Source organism: Pimephales promelas, chromosome 11 (genome assembly GCF_988280905.1).
Source record: "Pimephales promelas chromosome 11, fPimPro1.hap1.1, whole genome shotgun sequence".
Lineage (NCBI taxonomy): Eukaryota > Metazoa > Chordata > Actinopteri > Cypriniformes > Leuciscidae > Pimephales > Pimephales promelas.
The window spans coordinates 10,327,656-10,350,173 of record NC_142779.1 but is presented as its reverse complement, the minus strand read 5'-3'; the positions used below and the strand labels follow the sequence as shown (position 1 = coordinate 10,350,173).

Sequence of the window (22,518 nt, the reverse complement as noted above, 5' to 3'; positions counted from 1 at the left end):
AACTGGAGAGATAATAGTTTTTTGTTGTAGGCTATAGGAAATGACTTGTGGAAATGACACACATAATGCAGTTTTATAACAAAATGGAATACTGTATTTTCAGTTTAGAAACGTATACATTAACAGAAGCACGCAAGAAAGTAACATTGAATTATAAGCGCTGGACTGGAAACATGAAATAGACTTGGTCAGTCGAGGATGATATCCAATATTTTGTCTTTTGCATTAATCTCGACTGATAATTCATGATCACTTAGAGTTCTTTTCATGGCATAAAACGGAGAAACAAAACGCCTAGAGCACTTACGTTTTGACGAATAGTTTATGTAGGGACACCAAGCCAAGAAAAGTGAACAGGGATAGAAAAGAGAATGGGTATAGCAATATTATTTACAGACTTATTTCTACACATATATTACAGACTGGGAGAATGATCGCATTATTTAAGATATACATAATTCAATATAAAATCTCGAAATAAAAATAAAAATCTGATACAGTCATAACGATTCAGTTCCACATTTGACCAGTACCCCACATAGGCAGTGACAGAAAGTGTAGTAAAAAGGTGCTTACGACTCAAATGATTGTCTGATGATGAACATAAAGGAAAAGAGGATTGCATCCTGGCTGCTCGTCGTCGCTCGGACTAAAACAGATAAAAAGGCGATGGACACCGGTTTCTGGTAATTCCCTCTTCACGGTGGTCCTGGTAGACATAATAAACGTGGGACATTTCCCCATATACAAAAAAAAAAAAAAATCAAAGAAAAAAAATATATATTTAGTTATATATATATCATGCAAGTGATGGGGTGGGGGAAAGGTGTGGGGTCCATTGAAAGCGCTTGAAAAACACGTGCTTTTATGTTTTTTTCTTTTTATAATAGTATTATCAATTGGTCCTTTTTCATCTTCCCCGATAATTAATAGAGTTTATTCAGGTCCATTCTCCTGTATATATTTCTCTGTTTGCGCATCATACGTCGCATTCCGAGTCACTTGATGTTACTGAAAGAATCGACGTGCCCGTGTCGACTCGCTCTGTCATACTGGAGACACTGGTCGTTGGACTCGCTGCAGTCGATGGCGACTCCGCAGAACTGCGTGGAGTGCAGCCGGATTCCGAAAGGGACCGCATGCCATTCTGCCCTATTCCTTGATGCTGGAGCCTATAGCAGAAAAGTGAAAGAATGGAATGCCATTAGAATAGAAAAGTTGTAGGGCCATTTGTTTCACTGAAAATGCGCCTTAATTTGCATTTAATTATTATATAGGCCTATTAAACATTTAAAACGATAAAAAATATATATAATTCAACTCTAAATATTTGCTTGATCAAGTGGATGCTACAGCTATACAATTACATAAATCCCTGCTACAAGGATTAAGTCTACACACCAAACGCATATTTATAATCTATCCTGGAGATTTGATTGACTTTTGAATCTTGTAATGATACAATTAAGTTTTCATTTGCATGTTTATATGTTAAAATTAGGTGACGTCAGTTAAAGATGTGTCATAGTTCTTGCTTGTGAGATGTGTGGTCACCCAATCAAGTGCAATTTGTAGATGTATCTATTAAATAATATAAATCAGTTACATCAGTCAAAGTGTGGACTATAGTTTCTGCTGCTTTTTCATTCCCAAGACACATAGTATCTTATTATTTAGTGTTTAGGAAGAAAAATAATTCGACTAGGCTAAATCATCTGAAATAAAACTCACTCTAACTAATTTACGCCGTGTTGTATGTAATATAATTACGAAGTAGTCAAATTTTAGCCTAATCATTTGCACTGTAATGCTTTATTGATAAATGTTGTGTTTTGGCAGGGTTACAAATATTTGTATTTACAATCACATGTTGTAAAACGTGTCTGTGTCTAAGATTATTTGATAAATTACTTTATAGAGTATTTGCATTGACAATTACTTTGGGATTTACTTTTCCAATATTGCAACAGATATGCTATGGGTATAAATTGTTTTTGTTTTCTCCAATTAGGCTTTATTATACATATTTGTATTGTTAACTTTGTATTGTTAGCATCTAAAATTTAAATTTATTATCAATGTTTTTTTTAAAGATTTAAATATTTGATGTGTTAAACGACAAAAATACTATTTTGTAACAGTGTAAGCACTGCACAACACAATAGTTTGATGTGGGACCACATACACTTTTAATTATGATATGTTATTTTAACTATTTCAGTTTTCATCGATGAATCAGAGGGAGAAAAATTCCATTGCCTTTTCACACTTTAATAAACAGATTAGCTACATGTCATTTGATCTATTTGCTATTATGCTCTGGTTAAAACTTAACATATTGCACATGACAAATAAAATGTCGTCTCCCTCATTTTTTTGTATGTTTCTAAATCTATTTGATTCTGTTTTTTATACATTGTGTTCACATATATTTCACAAACAGTTAATTTATGAAAATATATTACCAATATTACGAAATAACATTTCCATTGAAAGGTAAACGCATATAACGTGACTGACCTGTTTTTTGCTGCCGCTGCCCTGTCTCGTTGTCTCCGGTTTTTAAACCAATTTCCGACCTGTGTTGGAGTGAGTCCAGTGGCTTGAGCCAGTTCCCTTTTCTTGCTTGGGTTTGGGTAGGGGTCCTGAAGGTACCACTCCCGCAACAGACTCCGCGTTCGCTCTTTGAAACAATGCGTCTTCTGCTCGCCGTCCCAGATGGTTCTAGGCAAGGGAAACTTCTTTCGCACCCTGTACTTATCAACCGGTCCTAGGGGACGCCCGCGTAGTTTCTCGGCCTCCTGATAGTGAGCCTCTAGCCACATTGCTTGTAATTTACCATGCGAGTCCTTGGTAAACTTGTGGTTCTCCAAAATGTGGTAGAGATCACGAAAATTGCCCGTGTGGAAGGCAACCACAGCCCGGGCACGAAGGATGGATTCATGCTTGTTAATCGCCTCGCAAGCACCCGGCGCCACTGGAAGCGACCATAGGAAGCGACCCAGCCGCTCGATGTCCCCGGTCTCCTCCAGCGTCTCGCAGACGCTCGCCACTTGCTCTGGAGAGAAGTTTAAGGTTGGTAGCTGAAACATTGACAAGTCTTCGGGAGACCTGGAGCTGGGCGCACTGCTCGCCAACAGCAAAGGGCGATCAGCAAAGTTTGGCAGGAAGAAATGAGAGGGATAAAGCTCTAAAGGCGATCTGAAAACCATGGAAATGACCTGGGAGAGAATGAAATTTGCGAAGGAAAAAAAGACCGACGAATTCGACCGATTGAATGATTCAATAGCTATCGCCTAATGACACCAGCCTCATAATATCTCCCCCTAAATCCACCGTGAGTGTAGCATTGAAATATTTTGTTTCGCTTTTCTATTGGTCTTCTTGGTGTCGTTGTAGCGTTGTCATGGCAGCCCTGCCAATCACTGTCAAGCGTGCCAATCATTAGCCAGTACGTAGAGGCTTTCACCACTTCGGCTGCACGCACGGGGGGTTATCAGGAACTGCAATCTCAACAGCACCCTCCCTTCCCTTGACTCGTGTGAAGTCGAAGCAGAGTCTCGCCTATTTGTTGAATGGAATGAGCAATTAGAGGGTGGAATATTATTGTGATCTTAACGAGGCTCGTTAAAGTTAAGAAGATATGTAGGGAGAGAAGGCAGGGGTGGGGTTTTGGGATGACAGTCACGGACACGGGAATTTAAATGAAGCGCTAAAAACGGAATCCACGACAGGGTGCAGATAGGCTATTTCATTCTTTAGCGCCTCGTATGAAGCTGGAGAGGATACGATGTTACGCCGGCTCTCTTAACCCATAGCCTAGTAGTAGCTTATTAGCCTTAAGAAAACATGCAATCTAAAACGATGGACATATTTGTTCGCTGTGCCTTATATGCTATCGCACGCCGAAAACTCCCGGATCGTTGTTGTATTTTGCACATCGCATTTCGATGCTATTCTCACACAATGACCGCCGTTTAATAGTGGACGCACACTCCACTGATGCTTTGCACTACTCAGAGACCAAACACTGGCCCGTTGCCCATGCATGTTGGAAAAAAGCACGTGATCATGGATAACTTATTTTTATTTTATTCAACACGTTTTTTGGTAGCTATAGCTATACTTGTATACTACCAATATTGTGTAGCCTACTACTTTTGGGTTGTAAAAACTAGAAAGACTTTTTACAAGAATGAAGGATATAATCTATAATTATGCCACGAGAATCGGCTTCAAAAGGCGTGATGGTATGGGTTGCATGGCTTGCATCAAAGAGTCTGTACTATAGCCTATTAGACAGTGCTAGTTCGTATAAAAATGTACGTGTCCACTTGATAAAGAACAATAACCATTGTGGGAACATAAGCCGCAATATCCAGATTTTCTCAAATTTAGCTAATGTTGACATAATGTAATGCAATTTCCTTGTTCAGGTGTTCAGAACTGTTTCTTTCAGACACTAGCCTAAATTACAAATTATCGAAAGTATAAATTGGATACTTTATTAGCCACTGTCACATAGGCTACTCGCAATGCTCGCGTGTGTGTGTGTGTGTGTGTAACAGAAAGAGGGGCGGGGAAGAGATCTTAATAGAAGTATTGGGTCACCTTCTGTCTCCAGGATCAAATCTGTTTGTTCTTCTGTCACAGGAAACTTAAGTGAAGTAACTCCAAGTGGCACTTGAAGTGGTCCCTCGGAAGGCTTTTTGGACTGGAAATAACCTGTGTTATTTCATTGTAGACTGTATTTTTTAAAACCGCTTGGGATGTTTTACATTTAGAAAAGCTCTTAATTATGCCATATGATACGTACAGGTCCGTCTCGGCGAAAACAGTGTTTGCATAGTAGCCTACGGTTCAAATGTGATTTGGAAAGAGCACTCGCATTTAATGGAAATTGCATAAAAACAGAAAGAACGTGCCAAGTTGCCGTAAAATCACTTTGTTTAACATAGCCTTTGTTTTCATTAAGCAGGTCATTAGCATCCCAAATAACTTCATTCACCTTGTTTAATCGTCTGTTTATCCCCTATAGCTTTCATAGCTCTGTACTATGCCAAAATCAGCGGGGAGCAATGTTCTCAATACCGATGAACGTTCAGCTCTGTCTTTTTTTTTTTTTTTTAAATAACCTCCTGACAAAGACCATGAAACAAGAATGTAACAGACAGTGTTTCGCAGCTCAACATTTATTATTTAACATAACATGTTTCTAGTTTCAGTATTGGTGAAAGTGAAGGGACATCAGGGGTTTGAAACTTAACACGTAATTTCATTTTCGGCGTTCACGTCTCCCTGAAAGAGCCATAGCTTTAATAAAGCTATGTCGTCACAGCATCACTGAGAAGAGCTCCGTCGCATGAGAAGGTAAGCAAACCATTTTTTAGCTCTCGATTCAAACTTGCTCTCACTTCTTATCACACGAAAACGTGTCCTCCCATCCTCTCACCAATGTTGGCAACTACGCGGTTAACATGCATGAGTAATTTTGAGCATTGTGTGGTGAGTCGGGGACTTGCATGCGAGTGTTTGAGGAGGAAAGGGCACGGGACACTGCCTTCTCCGATTAAAGGTTTTATTTTATTTTAAACATTTATTCTATTTTTACATCCACTCAGGTCATCATTAAACCTTGCCAAACGGGAAATCGATCTCCATGCGACGGCTGCAGAAAGAGAATCTTCTCGGGAGCGTGGTTTGAGTCTTTCTGTTTTTATTTTTATTTATTTTTTCTTGTCTTAAACTAACTTATGGGTTGTAAAACTTGATGTAACTCCATCGTTTTTTAATCCATTGCTCAAACTTCAATTATGTCACGTCTCTTTCGTCTATTTTTTTTTTCTTTCTGAGTTCTTCATTTCATTCGTTTATAAATTATCTATTAGGCTACTGTTTTCTGGTGCTATACCGCAACAGCTACAATCCAAAATGGACTTGATTTGAATGTGGCTATGATGTCTGTGTTGCTTGCACAATTGTGTAGCCTATACGTTTTAATATGACCTTTCTTAAAAAATAGCTAATTGTTCTAAGACTCACCAGAGAGTTGGTCAAATTCATAAGTGTTTAGGGCTTCGTAAAAGACACCAACAGATTACAAAGCGAAGGCAATCGATTAAACAAAAAGCATCGTTCAGTAGGCTACCGCTTATATTCCCAGTTTATCGCTCTTGTAGTTGTCATCCTCTGCCGGGACGTTGCTCTCCACTCCCTGAATTATGCAAGACAAGTGCAGCTTGCAGCGTTGTGGGGCCGTCGTAACGGGGCGCAAATGCCCCTTTATATTCTCAGCTCAGGGTCTTAACCTCAGCTGTATTTTGAATCCGCTTGGCTTGTTAAATGTAAGTTGTAGTACAATGGAAGCTTTTTATTACTTCTGGCAACGATGTCACACCTTGCTAGGCAAGATGCAATTCAGGGAAAATGTTTAGTGTGATGAATGTTTGATATTTGAAAAAAAGAAATTAGGTAATTTGTAATGTTATGCTGATCATATAACTCTTTTTATGAAATTATTATTATTGATATGTTTTATCATTTAGTGTCATTTGGCTAGTATAAATTATGTGCAGTTTGTTTAAGGCTATGAGTTCCTGAAACCTCGATGATATGTGATTTCATTCTTTTTTTTTTTTTTTGCCGGGGGAGGGAGGCGAAATGCGAGCAGCATTTTCAACAGAGATGCCCCCTCCCCTCTTTTTTGTGTGGTCTCATTAAGTGGGCATCCTGCTAGGTCTGCGGAGTTACACGGGAGCTGTCCAATCACTGCATTTGCACGGCTTGTTAGCGACATTTAATGAGGGTTCTCTGCACACCAAGTGAATGGCGCTTCAATGTTAGATTTACCTTGTGTCAACTCGTTACTTCTAATGAAGCCATTGGAGGTTTCGCTGGTGAATGGGGCCGGACGCCTGGAACTGCAGGCCCTCTTTCTTCCGGTTTCTCTTAGAGCTTTGGCTTGGCCCAAATCCATTGGCTATGTGTGGTGTGGGTGGTGAGGACGAGCACTGTATTTTGGGGGGGGTCGAGGGGGAGTAACGGAGATATTCATATAAAATAGCTACGTTGTATTCATTTTATTGTGCTTTAACTGATTATGTTAATTTCAGGACCTAGGATTTCATCATATCCAGAACCTGTGAGTGATAAAGTAATTATTCCAGCCCCCACCGCGCGATAAATGTAAAAACCATTAGGATTATCCACTATAATCTACACATTTTTCCACAATGTTTTGATATTTAGGGATATTTTTGTCCAGTTGTTGCATGTGCAACAAGGCGTTTAGACTAATCTTGATGCAAATTCTTAGTGTCTAAAACGGAATTCATTTAGTTATTTAAAATACAAGGTTACCAATTATATAAACAATAGTAATGATGTTTATACAATGTAGGCTAGTATGAAGACTCGAAGGAATTTTTTATTAACATATATTCTAAATGTGCTATTTGAGTTTGAGGCATGCAAAGTTAGATGCATCATGTTAATGATTTCGCGAAACTTTACATTCACTGACATTAACATAATACATTAACAGAGTAAGTTAAAAAAAACGTTGAGCTATTTTAAGACAGCGTGCAGCTAATTACACAAATTAAATGCTGGGACTGCGTACATATTGCCTTCTGGTTCTATAATTCAATTTCTCGAATTAACGATATAGCCAATTGTTTTTAAAACATGAAAGAAATGAAGAGATATCGATTTAATGTACACATAAAAATTGTTTTTAAGAAGTAGTAAGTATTCTGTGGTTATAGCCTATTAGCCTACATTTTCAAACATCCTGTTGTCATTCACTCGGGTCTTATGGTCTTCTTTTGCGTTTCGTATTGGTAGCCCTATCAGTTGTTTTGTCAATCTTGATCAGGTGCAAAGTGACACGATATAGGCTAACCATTGAAGGCGCTGTCATAACGACCCGGGGCAACCCGACAATAATTCATAAACGCTGGCAATCTGTCACGGGGCAGATTTGCGTCCACGGGGAGTTTTCTATTAGAGCTTTTAAATGGACAGAAAGTGAAACACAGGTCTGTGCCTAGTAAAACAATCCAATCTGGAGCAAATCGTCAACATGGGCAAATTATTAGCGCCTCAGTTGAGCTACTGCTGAAAGGGCAGACCCATTCATGAATTGTGCTCAATCTCTTCGTCCATTCTCCCTCAGTCATTCATGCTATAATGATTCAATTTGGGCATGTTGGAAAAATGAGACCCAAATTTGTGTGGGACATTTGAAGATTTTTCACTTTAACTAGGCTAATTATTAATGAGTAATTAAAGTATTTAGTTTTGTCGTTAATTTGTCGTTGTCGTTAAAATTAAATTTGTCTTTTTTCCCTCTCAACATTTTTTTTTTTTTGATTGGAAATGGCACCAATAGCCTACATCTGAAGTAGAGTGATGGATAAAAAAAACAAAAAAAAAAAAACATTGAGATATACAATAGACGTGCTGGATTTTCAAATATGAATTCGAGGGAAACTGAAATAATGGATGCCTACGTTATTTGGCGTAACAATACACTACATAAAATGTTGATCAGATACCGCGATAAAGATGTCCATAGTTTTTTGAATGAGCCTATCGACATCGATTGTTTTTTTTAAATATAATAATATAATAATATATATGCAATTTATATATAGGCCTAATCTATGTAGAATGAATATATATATATACAGTATATATATATAGCCTATATATATATATATATATATATATATATATATAATTTTTATTTTATCTGAATGTATATGACTAATAATGTACTAAAGTGCAACTTTTGAAGGAAAAGTGCAAAATGCAACCTGCCTTTATCTGCTCCGCCTATAAACTGCTGTGTTTAACATAAGCCTTTTCTTCGTTCTTCATTTGACAGGGAAGTCAAGAGACTGAAAAATTACACGAGTGAAACCAGCATATTTAAATAGGACAAGCCCTGCTATTGTGGCTTGACGTGTTGTTGTACCTGTTATCGAGAATGACAGGGATTGTTGCTGGAGAATGATAAATAATAATTGCATTTTGTTTTGCACACATCAAGTGATTTTATTTCTTCTGGATTTTGACTTGAGACACATTTGAATGTTTTATGTATTGAATGATGTGTTTAATAAGGGTGCTCGTTCTTTTTTTTGTATTAGCATCATGTAATGTGTATTCATGTATCTTACAATTAAAACATCAGCGATTAATGCTGGCTGTTAAACAATAAAATAATTTTTTTTTTTAAAGATAAAACATTGGCTTATGTGAGTGACCTGTGCTAACCTACAAAATCTATCATTTGTAAAGTTTAGTAAGTTCTTTGGGAAGCATTAAACTCTGTTTATCTCTGATATCAACTGTAATTCCAACTCGCTACACTCATTGACCCATTAAACAAACAAAAAAGATGATGCAAAATATGTATTATTGATTGGTCAGATTTTGAGCTGCACTCGGACAATATAAAATGTTTCCCTTTCATTTATTTGAGCAATTTAAATATACCTTGTCAGAAGTTTTAAGTCAGGGGGGGGGGGGGGGGGGGGGAGACTACAAAAGTCATCATAGGCCTATGATTACTTGGCAGTGACTGAAAGTGTAGCATCTAGGACTTGTTATTCATGGGTGAAAAGCATCTGTCGAATAGAATTTCAGTCTAAAGAAGGGTATGACCACAGAGATCAATAGAGGACGTCTGGATTGCTACAGGAGATGCAATGCGCTACATCGCTGTGACAGGTACATGACGCTACTTTGAGGAGACGCGCGAAATATCAACAGGTATCTAGTAGCCTATATAGGGGGGTAATTTTGAGATTTGAAATTGAACCATAGACAGTAAAAGGATTGAACTTGTAGTAACAGGAAGTAACACAAAATAACTCTCTTCAATTTTGGTCTGTTCCTTGCGAAAGGCGGAGATTTGTTATTTTATGTTTTACGCAGGCTAGTCTTGATAACCTATTAACAGGATAGCATATAGAGCTCGATCTCTTGAAAGTTCGCCTGTGTTGGAGCATACAGGATGCTATATGTTTGTTATTAAACTGTTTCTCATCAATGAACCTATATATAGTCTACATTGTCTGATATAAATGGGCCTACTTTCATAAACGTAACACATTTCTTTCTTAATTATTTGTAGATTGTATGAGAATGTAGGCTATAATGTCATAAAGTGAAGCTAGAGGCAAAGGCTTTATCCAGGGGGTTATAGTCAAACTTGTGACTTATTTACGACTTTTCAATTCACAATGGAATTTGATTTCCTTTGGAAAGCTGTCCATTGTACCCATGTGACAATATTTCCCTCGTGTTTGGATAGCATCCACTTCCAGAGTTGATCGATATTAAGAGTTCACTGAGAAAAAAAACTCAATGTTTGCACAACATTGTTCTGGCGAAATCTTGAAACACAAATGCAATTAGATGCCAGTCTAACTTCTGTAACGTATACCACCCCTTTAAGATATAGGCCCACTTGAACACTATTGTTTTTGCAGATTAACGCATATGTATTTTTAATTAGATCCAGTGCCGATCCTGACCTCCCTGGGGCCCTAAGCAAAATTCTGCTAAGGGGCCCTCTACCTGACCCGTGACGCCGTGACGTGAGCTCATTGATATCAAGAATTAACTTTTGTACAAGTGAACATGTAATTCCTGATATCAAAAATAGACATTGGTAGATAAAAATGTAACTAAGGGGCCTTACTAGTAAAAAATAATCAAGAATTCACATTGAAAATAGTAAAAAAAAAAGAAGATATTTTTGATATCAAAAATACATAAACTGTGAATGAATAAAAGCAAAAATGGCTTGCCATGGCATGTTAAAGTTTTTTTTTTTATTATTATGCATGTTGAAGCAATTCTTGATTTATGGTTATTATTTACTGAGGGATGTGCATCCATATTGACCAGTATGTCCAGCTAATCAACATTTTAAATTCAATATAGCCTATATATCAATAGTCAATCAATGTCAAATTGTCAATCTTGCTTTCCATCTTGCATAATTAGTGCTGCTGCAGTTGTTTAGAATGTTTAACTACACATTGACTGAGACTAGATAATCAGTGTCTTGTTTTAAAAGTATGCATGTATAATGTGTACTTTGAGGAGAGGAGTGCCATCATTTCCCGTCCATATATTGTACAGTATGTCCATATTTCTGCTTGAAAAAATGCGCGTTTCATTTCGTGCACGCGCATATGAACACGCATGATAGCCTACACACGCGACGCGGTTATCTTTTCCGAGCTGCAGTAAACAAACACCGTTGCGCAACTTGCACTTTGTTGTTTATCAAAAACAAACGTAATAAATAATTGTATTTTACTCTCACTTTTGTCAGTCAGGCACAAAGAGAAGTGATGCAAGAGATGCACTGCCTGTCTGCCCAGCTAGGTCAGCAAGACCGAAAAAACACAATAGAAATGCACATAAACTTAACTTTACTTTGCTGACTGACATCAAACTTGGAGAGGAGAGAACACAAGTTTACCTAAATGTTGTTCCCGCAATTCACTCTCATGTTTTTTTCTTCTTTCTCTCATCGTGACCAGAGGGATAGTTTCGCTTCATTTTGTCAACATTAATTGACGCGCTATGACACGAGGAGGGGGAGGCGGGGCCTTGAGTAATTTGCGGGGCCCTACGCAGCTTGCGTAGTGAGCGTATAGGGTGGATCGGCTCTGATTAGATCACTTAATAAAATTATTAAGAGATACTCAAGCAGATGTCAAAACGTCTTAAAAATGTTTATGATTGAATGACTGAGCCCAGTGCGCGACGCACTATCCCGTGGACAGATGAAAAATTAATGACTGACAGCTGTAACCTGTAGCCATGCCTGCCCTCGGTCTTTCAATTGCGGAGATGGTCATCACATCCACCGCTGAAGAATCATCTCAGACTATTTCCTCAAACACGTCTATATTGATTTATGACCTGCAATTCCCTGATAGCTAATAGGCCTACAAAGGGTGAACGAAACCCCAAATCATGTAAATAATTCTCTACATGTTTTGGATTTCATGGGTTGCAGCCTAGTCTCATTTGCCAGAATAATAGCAGAGTGATGATCGTTTAGCTTAGGCTAAAGAGTTCTCAGACTGTTTGCTGTGAACGCGCCGAATATGGATGCTCGTGCACACAGACAAGGTGAATCTGAAGGCAAAATGTCGCGCAGAGGTAATGGGAAGTTATTGGGAGGTTGTCCTACCATATTGTCCTGCAGGTCTGTGGTTCACGGCGGGGTTAAAGAAACTGTTGATATCTTTGTTTGCTCTCTCCGCCAAATCCCTTTCCTTCCTAAAAAAGGATGTGTCCTGCCCAGCAGCGCTGCGCTCACCGGCTCGCACCCCTGTTTGTTTTTATAGGTTTACAACATTGACCAAAACAGGAACACAAATAATATTGCGACGTCATAAACAGCACGGTATGCACTTGTCTTTTGTGAAAGCAAACACCCGTCCTCGAACTAAAGTGAATTCTTTGTCTGGCTATTTTTGTCTGCAATAACCCAGAAAATCCTTGTACTTCTGCCTATTTCCGACTAACGTTTGTGCGAAAAATAGGCAGCCTACATTTGCTCAGTCTTCCTGCAGTAGGCTATTAACCAATGAATGTACCTTTCGATAATGAAAGTATTCAAATGAAAGTATATGTGCTATTAAACGTTGATTGGGTTGTTGATAATAGGATACACAAACCATAAATTATCTTTATTTAAAAGTATTCTGACAAATAATTTAAAAGAGTGCTGTGATGTTATGAATGACTGTGCACGGCTGTATAAACAAACCAAATATTAAAATTGACTATGTTGCATGCAAAAGCCTCAAATGCCGTTTGCAATTTTCTTCTTTAATGATGATTTTTATCAAACTTGTATATTTAAGTTCAGTAATTTCACTCAAATAACAATTAATAGGTAATTATCATTGCCATTTAAGTGAAATCACTGAACTTAAATATACAAGCTTGATAAAAATGATCATTCTGGAAGAAAATTTCAAATGGCACTTAGAGGCTTTTGCATCTGAACTCTTCATATGTTAATTTAAAAATGGACTTTGAATTTTATAAAGAAATATATTTCATGATATCTTTTAAATCATGGCAAATGATCAGTTGTACATGTAGCTACTCCTTTCAACCCTTTTATTGCACTGAGTTATCTTGTCTTGCTATGTTGAAAGCTATGGTTCATATTACTGAGGAGCTTGCAGTATTTGACCCATCAGAACAATAACATTGTTTGTCAGCCTGTCACTACTCGGATGACTGAGCTGCTAGCTGTGTGTGAGTGTGAGAGTGTATGTGTGTGAGTGTTAGAGTGTATGTGAGAGCGACTGTGTGTGTATGAGATAAAGAGACAGAAGGGGAGGGAAATATTGTTATGTCCTCTGTATGCTACAACACGACTTGAGGCTCTTAGCAATTTTTAGTTTTCTCTCTCTCTCCCTCTCCCTCTCTCCCTCTCCCTCTCTCTCTCTCTCTCTCTCTCTCTCTCTCTCTCTCTCTCTCTCTCTCTCTCTCTCTCTCTCTCTCTCTCTCTCTCTCTCTCTCTCTCTCTCTCTCTCTCTCTCTCTCTCTGTATGTTTGCTTGTGTTGATATTGCCTCTATTAGCCTCATTAGATCTGTCTGCAAAGCATCACAAACAAGCTGAACATCATTGGAGCTCACATCTCTCCCTCTAAGTATTGCTATGCAGGTGTAACATAACAAAACCTAAAAATCCTAAATGTTGTACTGTTGTTTGTATTATACTGTTGTGCACTGTTTTTGTTTAGGAATCTTCAGAATAATAATACATGTTTATATAATGGATGGCATATTTTACAAGTTTTATTTTAAATTTATCAAAATTACATTAAAGACATTTATAATGATAAAACGTGTCCGTCAAACAATCCTGAAAAGAAAACCCATCCACACTTTACGCATGCTAAACAGCACAACCATTTTCAATAAGAAGAAAAAGAAGAATTGAGCGCCAAATCAGCATATTAGAATGATTTCTGAAGAATCTTGTGACACTGAAGACTGGAGAAATGATGCTGAAAAGAGTCTAAAAGTGCAGTGGAAGGTAACTTTTCCCACTTAATAGATCCTTAAATAAAACATAGTGAGCTATTAACATTCAACCAACTGACTCAATCAAATAAATGAGGCAGGAATGTGCTACATGACTCCACTGGACGATGTGAACAATAACAAAATGTAGTGCTGTGTAATCCTGTATCTAAAGTATAAATCCTAAATGAAATTCCATAAAAGGATTAGTGGAGTGTCACAGAGGAGCCGGTTAAGAGTACCAAAGGTAATTTGTAACCTTAGCAACTACTGGAAATGGGGATTATCACAGCCATGTGGGCCGCCTTTGTGGATTGGGCCAGAGTGAGGTTGCCCAGGCTACAACCCGGATTCCTAAATCATCAGAGTCAGATTTATACATTCTAATTTATATAGAGGAATTAATTTCACAGTGTGAGTATTGATACATGTTATTCATTTTGTTTTCATTTTTGGCAACTGTTTACTCTTGCTGCCACATTTTTTAAAATAAAATAAAACAGAAAGAGATTTTTTGTGTTGCTGAACGTTATTAAAAACCAAAGCTGATCTATGATTTGATTCGTAAGTGGATTTAAGCTTCAGCTCAAAGCAAGAAACTCACAGTCTAACACTTAATTGTGGAGGCATTATCCAGCAAGTTTAACCACTTTCTTGTTGGGACTTCTCAAATGTCTTATTGCTTAATCATGTGGAAGTGACAACAGCCAAACCCTCTCTCTCTCTTTCTCTCTCTCTCTCTCTCTCTCTCTCTCTCTCTCTCTCTCTCTCTCTCTCTCTCTCTCTCTCTCTCTCTCCCACTCTGTCATTCTATTTTCATTTCTTTGTAAGTTTGGGGAAGCTATTAAAGCAACAGTAAAAGGCTTCACAAACAGTGTTGGGAGTAACGCATTACAAAAGTAATACGTTACAGTAACATATTACTTTTTGCTGTAACGCAGTAGTGTAAGGCATTACTAATCAATTTTCAGTAATATTTTACTCGTTACATGTTCAGTGAGGCTTGTATTACAGTTGTATTACAGTGTATTGTCTGCTTTTACTTCTTAAAGGCAACAGACTATGTGAAAGTTTTAAAGCAGTCTTTTAGTGCCAGTTCAGAGCGGTCGCGTCTGTAACATTGTTTTTTCCTCATAAATGCAAACACGAAAACTAAAATAAAATGAACATTTTAAGTTTGTGCGAACATTTTAATTTTAATTCTGTTAATTACACTGCGATTTGCCCAAAAGTTAAGTTCTACTTAGTTATTTTGGTGAAAGTAACTCAAAAGTAATACATGAGTAATGTAACGCATTACAATTCTTAGACAGTAATATTGTAAGGTAATGAATTACTTTTAAAAAACAGTAACAAGTAATACCTAATGTATTACAGTTTGGAAGTAACTTGCACAACACTGTTCACAAATGACATTTGCTGACATTCAAGGAAGTGCATTTATCAGCCAAGTACAGTTCACCTTGGTGAATGAAATCCATTTGTGCCAGTGTCTGCCTGGTGGCCTCTCTTTCTCTCGTTTGCTCTTTCTTTCTCTCCCTCTTTCTCTCTCTAAATTGATGCCCAGCGAATGGGGAAATGGCGATGTGGCGCACGTTGCGGCAGCTGCTCTCAAATGTCACGCTGGAAAATCTTTAATGGGCTAAGTGTAGCCTTTCCGGCCCCAACTTGTCAGGTAATCAGAAATCTCTGTGACTCTTCTCCCTCCTCTCTCTCCTCTTCCCACATTTCCAAGCTCCCCAGGGCCACATCCCAACATTAATTACACGTTATTTTGTTCGGAACTCCACCGCCGTGAAACAGATAGACTGCTTTTAAAAGTCAAGACACTGGTGGAAAAATCTTCTCTGCTTGGTTATATATTTATTATCTATAGGGAAGCTAATCGTATTCGTCACTTGTTTCAAAGACTCATGCCATAACTTTTAAGGGACTCTACATAATGGTCGCACAGAAAGGACAAGAGGCCAGTGTTTCTTAAACTCGCCGACATGTGACTTGTACGTGTTTACTGCCAACACTGTGCACACTGTAAAAAATGATATGAGTTATGACAACATATATTTTTACGTTGCTTTAAGTTTTTTTGTTACACAAGAGTCAACTAATTTGTTTTATATCAGTTTAATATAATTTAAGTTGAAATTACATAAACATCCAAGTTGATTGTACTTAAAAAAATAAGGCAGCAATTGTTTTTTACAGTGATGTATCTAGTAGAAATTTGAGTGTCTGATTGAATGACAAATTGTATTTTTAATTGCAGCTTTTCTGTACTACCTTGTCAATTTTGATCTGTTGTTTGATTCATGTAAACACTGTATACAAGCAATAAACAAATGTATTTTCTGCATTATTATTGGTGATGGGATCTATATGAGAATATTTATCACCAAATCAACCAAAAAAAGAGTCACCATTTTGTATTTTTTACATATCATATACATACATATCATATGGCGCTTTTCCACTGCATAGTACGGTACGGTTCGGCTCAGTACGCTTCGACTCGGCGCGGAACAGTTCGGATCGCTTTTCGTTTCCACTGCAGTAGTACCCCTTCAAAGTGTGTGGGACTGATCGTTATTTGCGCGCGCTTCTACTGCCATGACATCATCTTAAAAGCGCCACATTTTCAAACCCACAACACAGGAACAATGGAGACTATCGAGGGGATGGTGTTCCTGATTCTCGGTATGTGGTTGTTTTTAACTGCTAGACTTAAAAATGTGTTTAAAATGAGGCTGATGGCAGCAAAACAAAAATACTGCTAAAAAAGTGTCTCGTGTCGCAAATCCAATGACGCTAGTACTGACGATTCTGTCTGACCAATCAGTGATCTGCAGTGTTTCACGTCACATTTTAGTACCGGTACGGTACGCTTGGAACCTCAACAGACCAGGTACCATTTAAAGCGACCTGAAGCGAACCGTACTGTACCATACCATGCAGTGGAAAAGCACCACAAGTGAGACGTACCGAACCGTACCGTACTATGCAGTGGAAAAGCGCCTATACATAGCATATTTACAATCAAAATTATTTGCCTTATCACATTTTGAGTATGATTGTGTTCCGTTTCGTGTGAAATTCAAGTAGTATACAATCTAATAAATGTCATTTTATGAAGACATTTCAGTATGTTAGCTTACAAATAATTAAAAGATGTTTTTCCCATATGTCCAATAAAATTCCTCTACTTCAAATCATGGAGCTAGTCATTGTGTAAATAAAGTGAGCCAAGCAAGATATTAGCATATGCTACTGTTGTATGAAGGTGATTAGCATTCTACCGCAGGAGAAGCCACCACTCTTCAGAGCGCTTTGTCCTGAACAATAGCCAGGTCAGGCCAGGCGCTGTACAGACACGCAAAGTCATTGTTGAAAGAGCTAAAGCGAAGAGACGTGCCATTGCTTAGCCACCAGAACACCAGCTCCATTTAGCATGGGTTAATAACGTGTTGCGTTGATTTGATAACATTTATTCACAATATATAGGTGAGATTTAGATTACAATTTAAAATAATGTATTCATTTTCACATGATCAATTGTAAATTCCATTTAACTTTTTAGCTTGTCAAGTCATACCTTAAGTATGCAAACTGTGCTGAGTATTTTCTTTTGATAGTCTCCCCATTGAAGATCAGAACATGTATTTGTGAGGACATAGCTTGGACACAGAGGCTTCTGAATGGAGATGACCTTTAGTCTCAGAAAACTTTCCACAGTAATAACTTTTTTCTCCACATTCAGGTACAAGATTGCTGATTAGGTTTCTCCTAAAGGCCGTCTGGGTCTAGTTCCTGGAGTTGTGACTCTTATTCTCAACCTCAAGGTGGTGCTGATGGGGAGAGTGGTGGTACTGTAGTGCGAGTACTGTAAATATGCCCATTAGAAGGGTGAGTGTAGTATCTGACTGACAGCGCAGATGTTTTATAGAGAAAATAAGAGAATTTTATTGTGATTGGATGTAGAAGATGCACAGCACAACATAGATGCACTTACGTTGAGGAATCAAAGTCGTGAAGAGGTTGTTGTCGGTGTCATAAGGGCTGTGTAACACACACACACACCATACTGTCACAGAGAGAGTGGACAGGCTATTTGGATATGTGCAAGCTACTCTCAGCAGTGCTTGTCCACTGGCAGCCTGACTGAAAAGTGCTTTTCCGTGTTAGAAAAAAAGTTTTTTTTTTTCTTTCAGTAAATTCCCTTGACACTGAGTTACTGCTGACAGAGCACTGTGTCTAAAAATCTCTCACCGTTATGATATCATGCCATGAAAATAAACTGCCATGGAGTCACTGCCTTATCAGTGCACACCTCTGAATAAACCATGTGCCTGGGACAAAGCACCATTACATTAAAGAACAGTGTAGCCTAATCATTGTGCATTATCATTGCAGCTAACTATGCTCCTTTTAAATGTTTTATTTTTTTTTATCATACCTAATTAATTTAATACCACACAAAAGCACCAGGTCTGCAGAGAGGGTGGAGAACAGCAGTGAGATAAGATTTCTATGAAATAATTTGTGCTAATAGTGTCAGTGACTGTAGCACTTCACCGCCATCAAGGATGCCTTGCTTTAAACAAGAGGACATGCAGTAATCATTATTCTTTAATTTTACTTCAAGGAGCACATAATTAATTTTTCATCTTGAACTTGGAGGGAAAAGCAGAATTCATTTAGAGCCATGCAAGATAATATGAAATCCCCTATGGTCTGACGATGAGGTAGGGCAGGGCTGTGCTATTGGCGTCCTGCTGTTCTAAAGCAGATGCTCCAATAGCAACATTATGGAATTATCATTTCTATTTAACTTCAGGAGTACTTCATTACAACAGGGTCAAACAAATGAGCTGTTAATGCATTGGCTGGGGCACAAAAAATGTGGAAATTGGATGGCAGAGAAGACAATATGAAATAGAAGACATTTCATGTCTTGATAGAATAGAATTTTACAGTATGTTTGTGAAAGAAATCTCTTATGCTCACCACGGCTGCATTTATTGGAAAAAAATACAGTAAAACAGTAATTTTGTGAAATGTTATTACAATTTAAAATGACTATTTTCTATTTTAATATATTTTAAAATGTAATTTATTCCTGTGATGACAAAGCTATATTTTTACTCCAGTCTTCAGTGTCACATGATCCTTCAGAAATCATTGCTGCTTTTGGAAAAAAAAGAGAATGCAAGTCAGTGTCAGAAACTACAAGATTAGAAAGTCCCGAACTGAGATATCCTGTCTTTCTCACGCACAACTGATAAGCTGCAGATAAATTATAGTGTAGAGATGGTGACACAAGAATGAATGCTGTCAGTTGTAATACAACACCAAGATCAAAGGATTATCAGTCAGTACAAATCTTCATTAATGCCTTTAAAGATAACAATGATGAGATGTTTTAAAAAACTTTGTCTCAACCTTATTATTTTGGAGATTTTGTTATACGGGCAGATAACTTGAGAATCTGTCCCGACAACAGCTTATCGACCCAGACAATGTTTAGTGTGTAAAAATACATTTTAATTATGAGCATAAATAGCATTTGAAAATCTTATTTATGACACAGAAGAATGCTTTGTGCTTAATCCGACTTGGAATTTGAGGTGTTAAAAATGACAACACACACACACACACACACACACACACAGACAGACACACACACACAGACAGACACACACACACACAATCACACATAGGTTCCCAGGGCATATTAACTGCATGTTTCCTGCAAGAGCTGTCAATCTGAATCACAAACCAAGTCCGGACAGGGTCGTGTGCATGTGTGTGTTTACAAAAGTTGATCTGAGCCTGTGCACTGTGCACAAATTCGAGTGCCAAGTTTCACTGATATTTTGACATTCATAGGTGCCCTGAATTGAGAAAATTAAAGAAGTCTTGTGTTTGTGTGTGCATCCTGAATAAGAAGCAGACATGCCTGGGCAAAGAAAGGTGTTCTGCTTTTAGCACAAAGGCCAAGGATTTAGTTTCATCTGTCTCCAGTTTACACAGACACTAATGAGAAGGCATGAAATTGGCCTTCTAAACCCAGCCTGTTGGAGAAAGGCCTTAGGGCCTGCCTGGAGCCTGACTGACATCATACTTCATCACAGGGAGACATTAGCCATATGAATGATAATCTGACAACATGACACTTTAGCTAAGATCAACAACAAGAGTAAATAATCAGCTTTAAAGCCCTCTGTAACATGATCAGGTTTTTTATCAGCATGTAACCAGCACATAACATCATTGCTATCATTTTCTCCACTAATGACGGTAATGTCGGTCGAGTTCGCATTGATGTCCGCGGGCCGACTGTGTAAATGAAACAGAAAACGTACAAATTACATTGTCAATTCAAATTTAAGCAGGTAATGCGGCCCATTCATTTCACCAGCCAGCGGTGTTTTCCCTCTAGTTATCTGTGACAGAACGACACGTCGACGGCATTCTGGAGGAAAAGAGCGACAGGCAACAGCAGTGCCTCGAGTAACACCAGAGAAGAGACATGAAAAATTCATCGTCCCTGGTAAATTCACTGGGCTGTTTTAATTTACGTGGGGAAGAGGCCGTGTCGAAGGCCAGTTGCTGTTCTAATTAAACCGATACAACTCACAGAATTGGCGCGCTCGTCACCGGCGGCCTCCGTAGCGTCTGTCATCGCCCGCCTCGCGCATCTTCAGACTATTTGAAAATCAATTATCTCAACAAACCAGCTGTAAGGACTGCGTGCCAGCCACTTATTCCTGAAGTGAATAACGTATTTGAAATTCATTACGGCACGGAGGGACGGAAATCTGGGGTGTTTTTTATTTGATTTATTTCCATTATTTATTGCAAGCCTTAAACAATACACAATCTCATTTTCATGTTCTATTTACCTCCATGACTATTACATGATTTCACCCATCTCACCTCCGTCATCGCCTCTCTCTGCAGATTGTGGTGGAGTAAAACTCGTCGGTTCGTTTCATTTATTTATTACATGCAAATCAAAGCACTCCTGGAGGTGCTCTCCCGTTTTGCATAAATATTGCAGGCTGTGTGTTTGTTTGTGCCGGGGGGGAGGAGGGCGCGAAGGGGGGCGGGCTGCTCAAAACATTATCTTTGGACCGTCAGATTGACCTAGCGTAAGAACCCGCTGCACATTTTGATGACATTCTTTTTTGTCACCTCTTTTGCAGGGTAGATGACAGGCCAGGGATGAGCTTCAAACAGCGGCGTGTATACGTGTATACGTAACAGGCCTGTGGAGTGTTTGTGTGTCAAGGACGTTAGCGGGGTGGACAGCTGATGGACACCAGCGTGGAGGAGATGTGATAGTGAGTTGATGCAATGTCACTCGCACTCAGATCTAACCGGAGCGCTCCCTCCCTCTCTTTCCCGGTCCGTCCCGTGCCTCGGTTCCTCCCTCTACAACTGCTTTCTCCCTATCACACTCCATTCAGCACACACCCCTTGCTATATCTCTGTCTCTCACGATGTTCGTTCCTAGCCTTGCTTTCCTTAAGCCCTTCGCGCAGGATCAGGTCGCAGGCGTGAAAGGGGGGCTGAGAGAGAGAGAGAGAGAGAGAGAGAGAGAGAGAGAGAGAGTCAGAGAGTGCTTTATCAGCAGGTCTGCTGGATGGGGTTGTCAGGCGTGAGTCAAGCAGGGTCACCGTGGTGACAGGAGGTGTCACTTCCCTGCATCGCCGCCTTTTGTGCCACCAGCTGCAGTCTTGAGCACGCTTTTCACAGACCTGACTGGAGCTGTGCGCACAACATGTGTGTATGTGTGTGTGTGTGTGTGTGTGTCTGTGCAGCGTGTGATCAAGATACTACTGCTTTTTCCATTTATTCCTCTGCCAGTGAAGTCTGCTGTAAAGGTGGAGTGGATAGAAATGGTGTCCTGTGTTTTGAGATTGATGAAGGTTGCAGAACGACATGACCTAAGACCAAGCATACACACTCATTTGTAGAAAGCATTTGTTGTGTTTATTTATCTTCAACACTAGATCCTATGCACTTCTTCAGGCAAAATGACAGATATATTGCAGAATGAAGCACAAGGCAGATCTAGTTTTGAGTTTATAGTTTTATTCTCAAATTGTCAGTTTAATTTTCTTTAGTTTCTATTTCCTGGTTACACTTTATTTTGGTGTCCTCCTTACATATGTTACATGTACTTACCATAGTAATGACAGTAAATTATGCATAATTACACGCATTAGCAAGTGCAGTTGCTAGTATTACTCAGTACTTCAATACATAATTACACTGTAACAATGACACCTTACAAATAAAGTGAAACCCTTTATTTTAATGTGTCACTGTAATAGTACAATTATACATTTAAGTAATGAATAATACTAATTTACTTACATGTAGGGTCAGGGTAGGATTAGTTGCTTGTAATTATTATTATTTACTATAGTAAA

At 38.5% G+C, this 22,518-nt stretch overlaps 1 protein-coding gene and 1 long non-coding RNA gene across 3 annotated transcripts in view; one reads left to right on the top strand and one right to left on the bottom strand.

Annotated features, from left to right (window-relative positions):
• Window positions 1–71: 71 nt before the first annotated feature.
• On the bottom strand, window positions 72–3,499 carry six3a (SIX homeobox 3a). Its single transcript, XM_039672076.2, has 2 exons — window positions 2,521–3,499; window positions 72–1,172 (listed from the first exon to the last, which is right to left on the bottom strand). Exons 1-2 carry the CDS (start codon window positions 3,210–3,212, stop codon window positions 980–982), a joined length of 885 nt encoding a protein of 294 aa, XP_039528010.1. The 5' UTR covers window positions 3,213–3,499; the 3' UTR covers window positions 72–979.
• A 1,575-nt stretch (window positions 3,500–5,074) lies between these two features.
• The window catches only part of LOC148977135 (uncharacterized), a 53,984-nt gene continuing 36,540 nt past the window's right edge, over window positions 5,075–22,518 (top strand). The window contains exons 1-2 of one of the 2 annotated variants that reach the window (XR_016145507.1): window positions 5,075–5,575; window positions 21,286–21,423. This is a non-coding gene — a long non-coding RNA (uncharacterized LOC148977135). The remainder of the gene's footprint in view (window positions 5,576–21,285; window positions 21,424–22,518) is intronic. The other variant, XR_016145506.1, reaches the window with a different exon arrangement.

What these genes read in the sequence shown, in the direction of transcription:
- six3a (XM_039672076.2), bottom strand. Translation starts at nt 3,212, where the DNA reads ATGGTTTTCAGATCGCCTTTAGAGCTTTATCCCTCTCATTTCTTCCTG. An exon ending in GCAGCGGCAGCAAAAAACAG is followed by an intron (nt 1,173 to 2,520) that starts GTCAGTCACGTT and finishes TTTCTGCTATAG; the next exon opens with GCTCCAGCATCAAGGAATAG.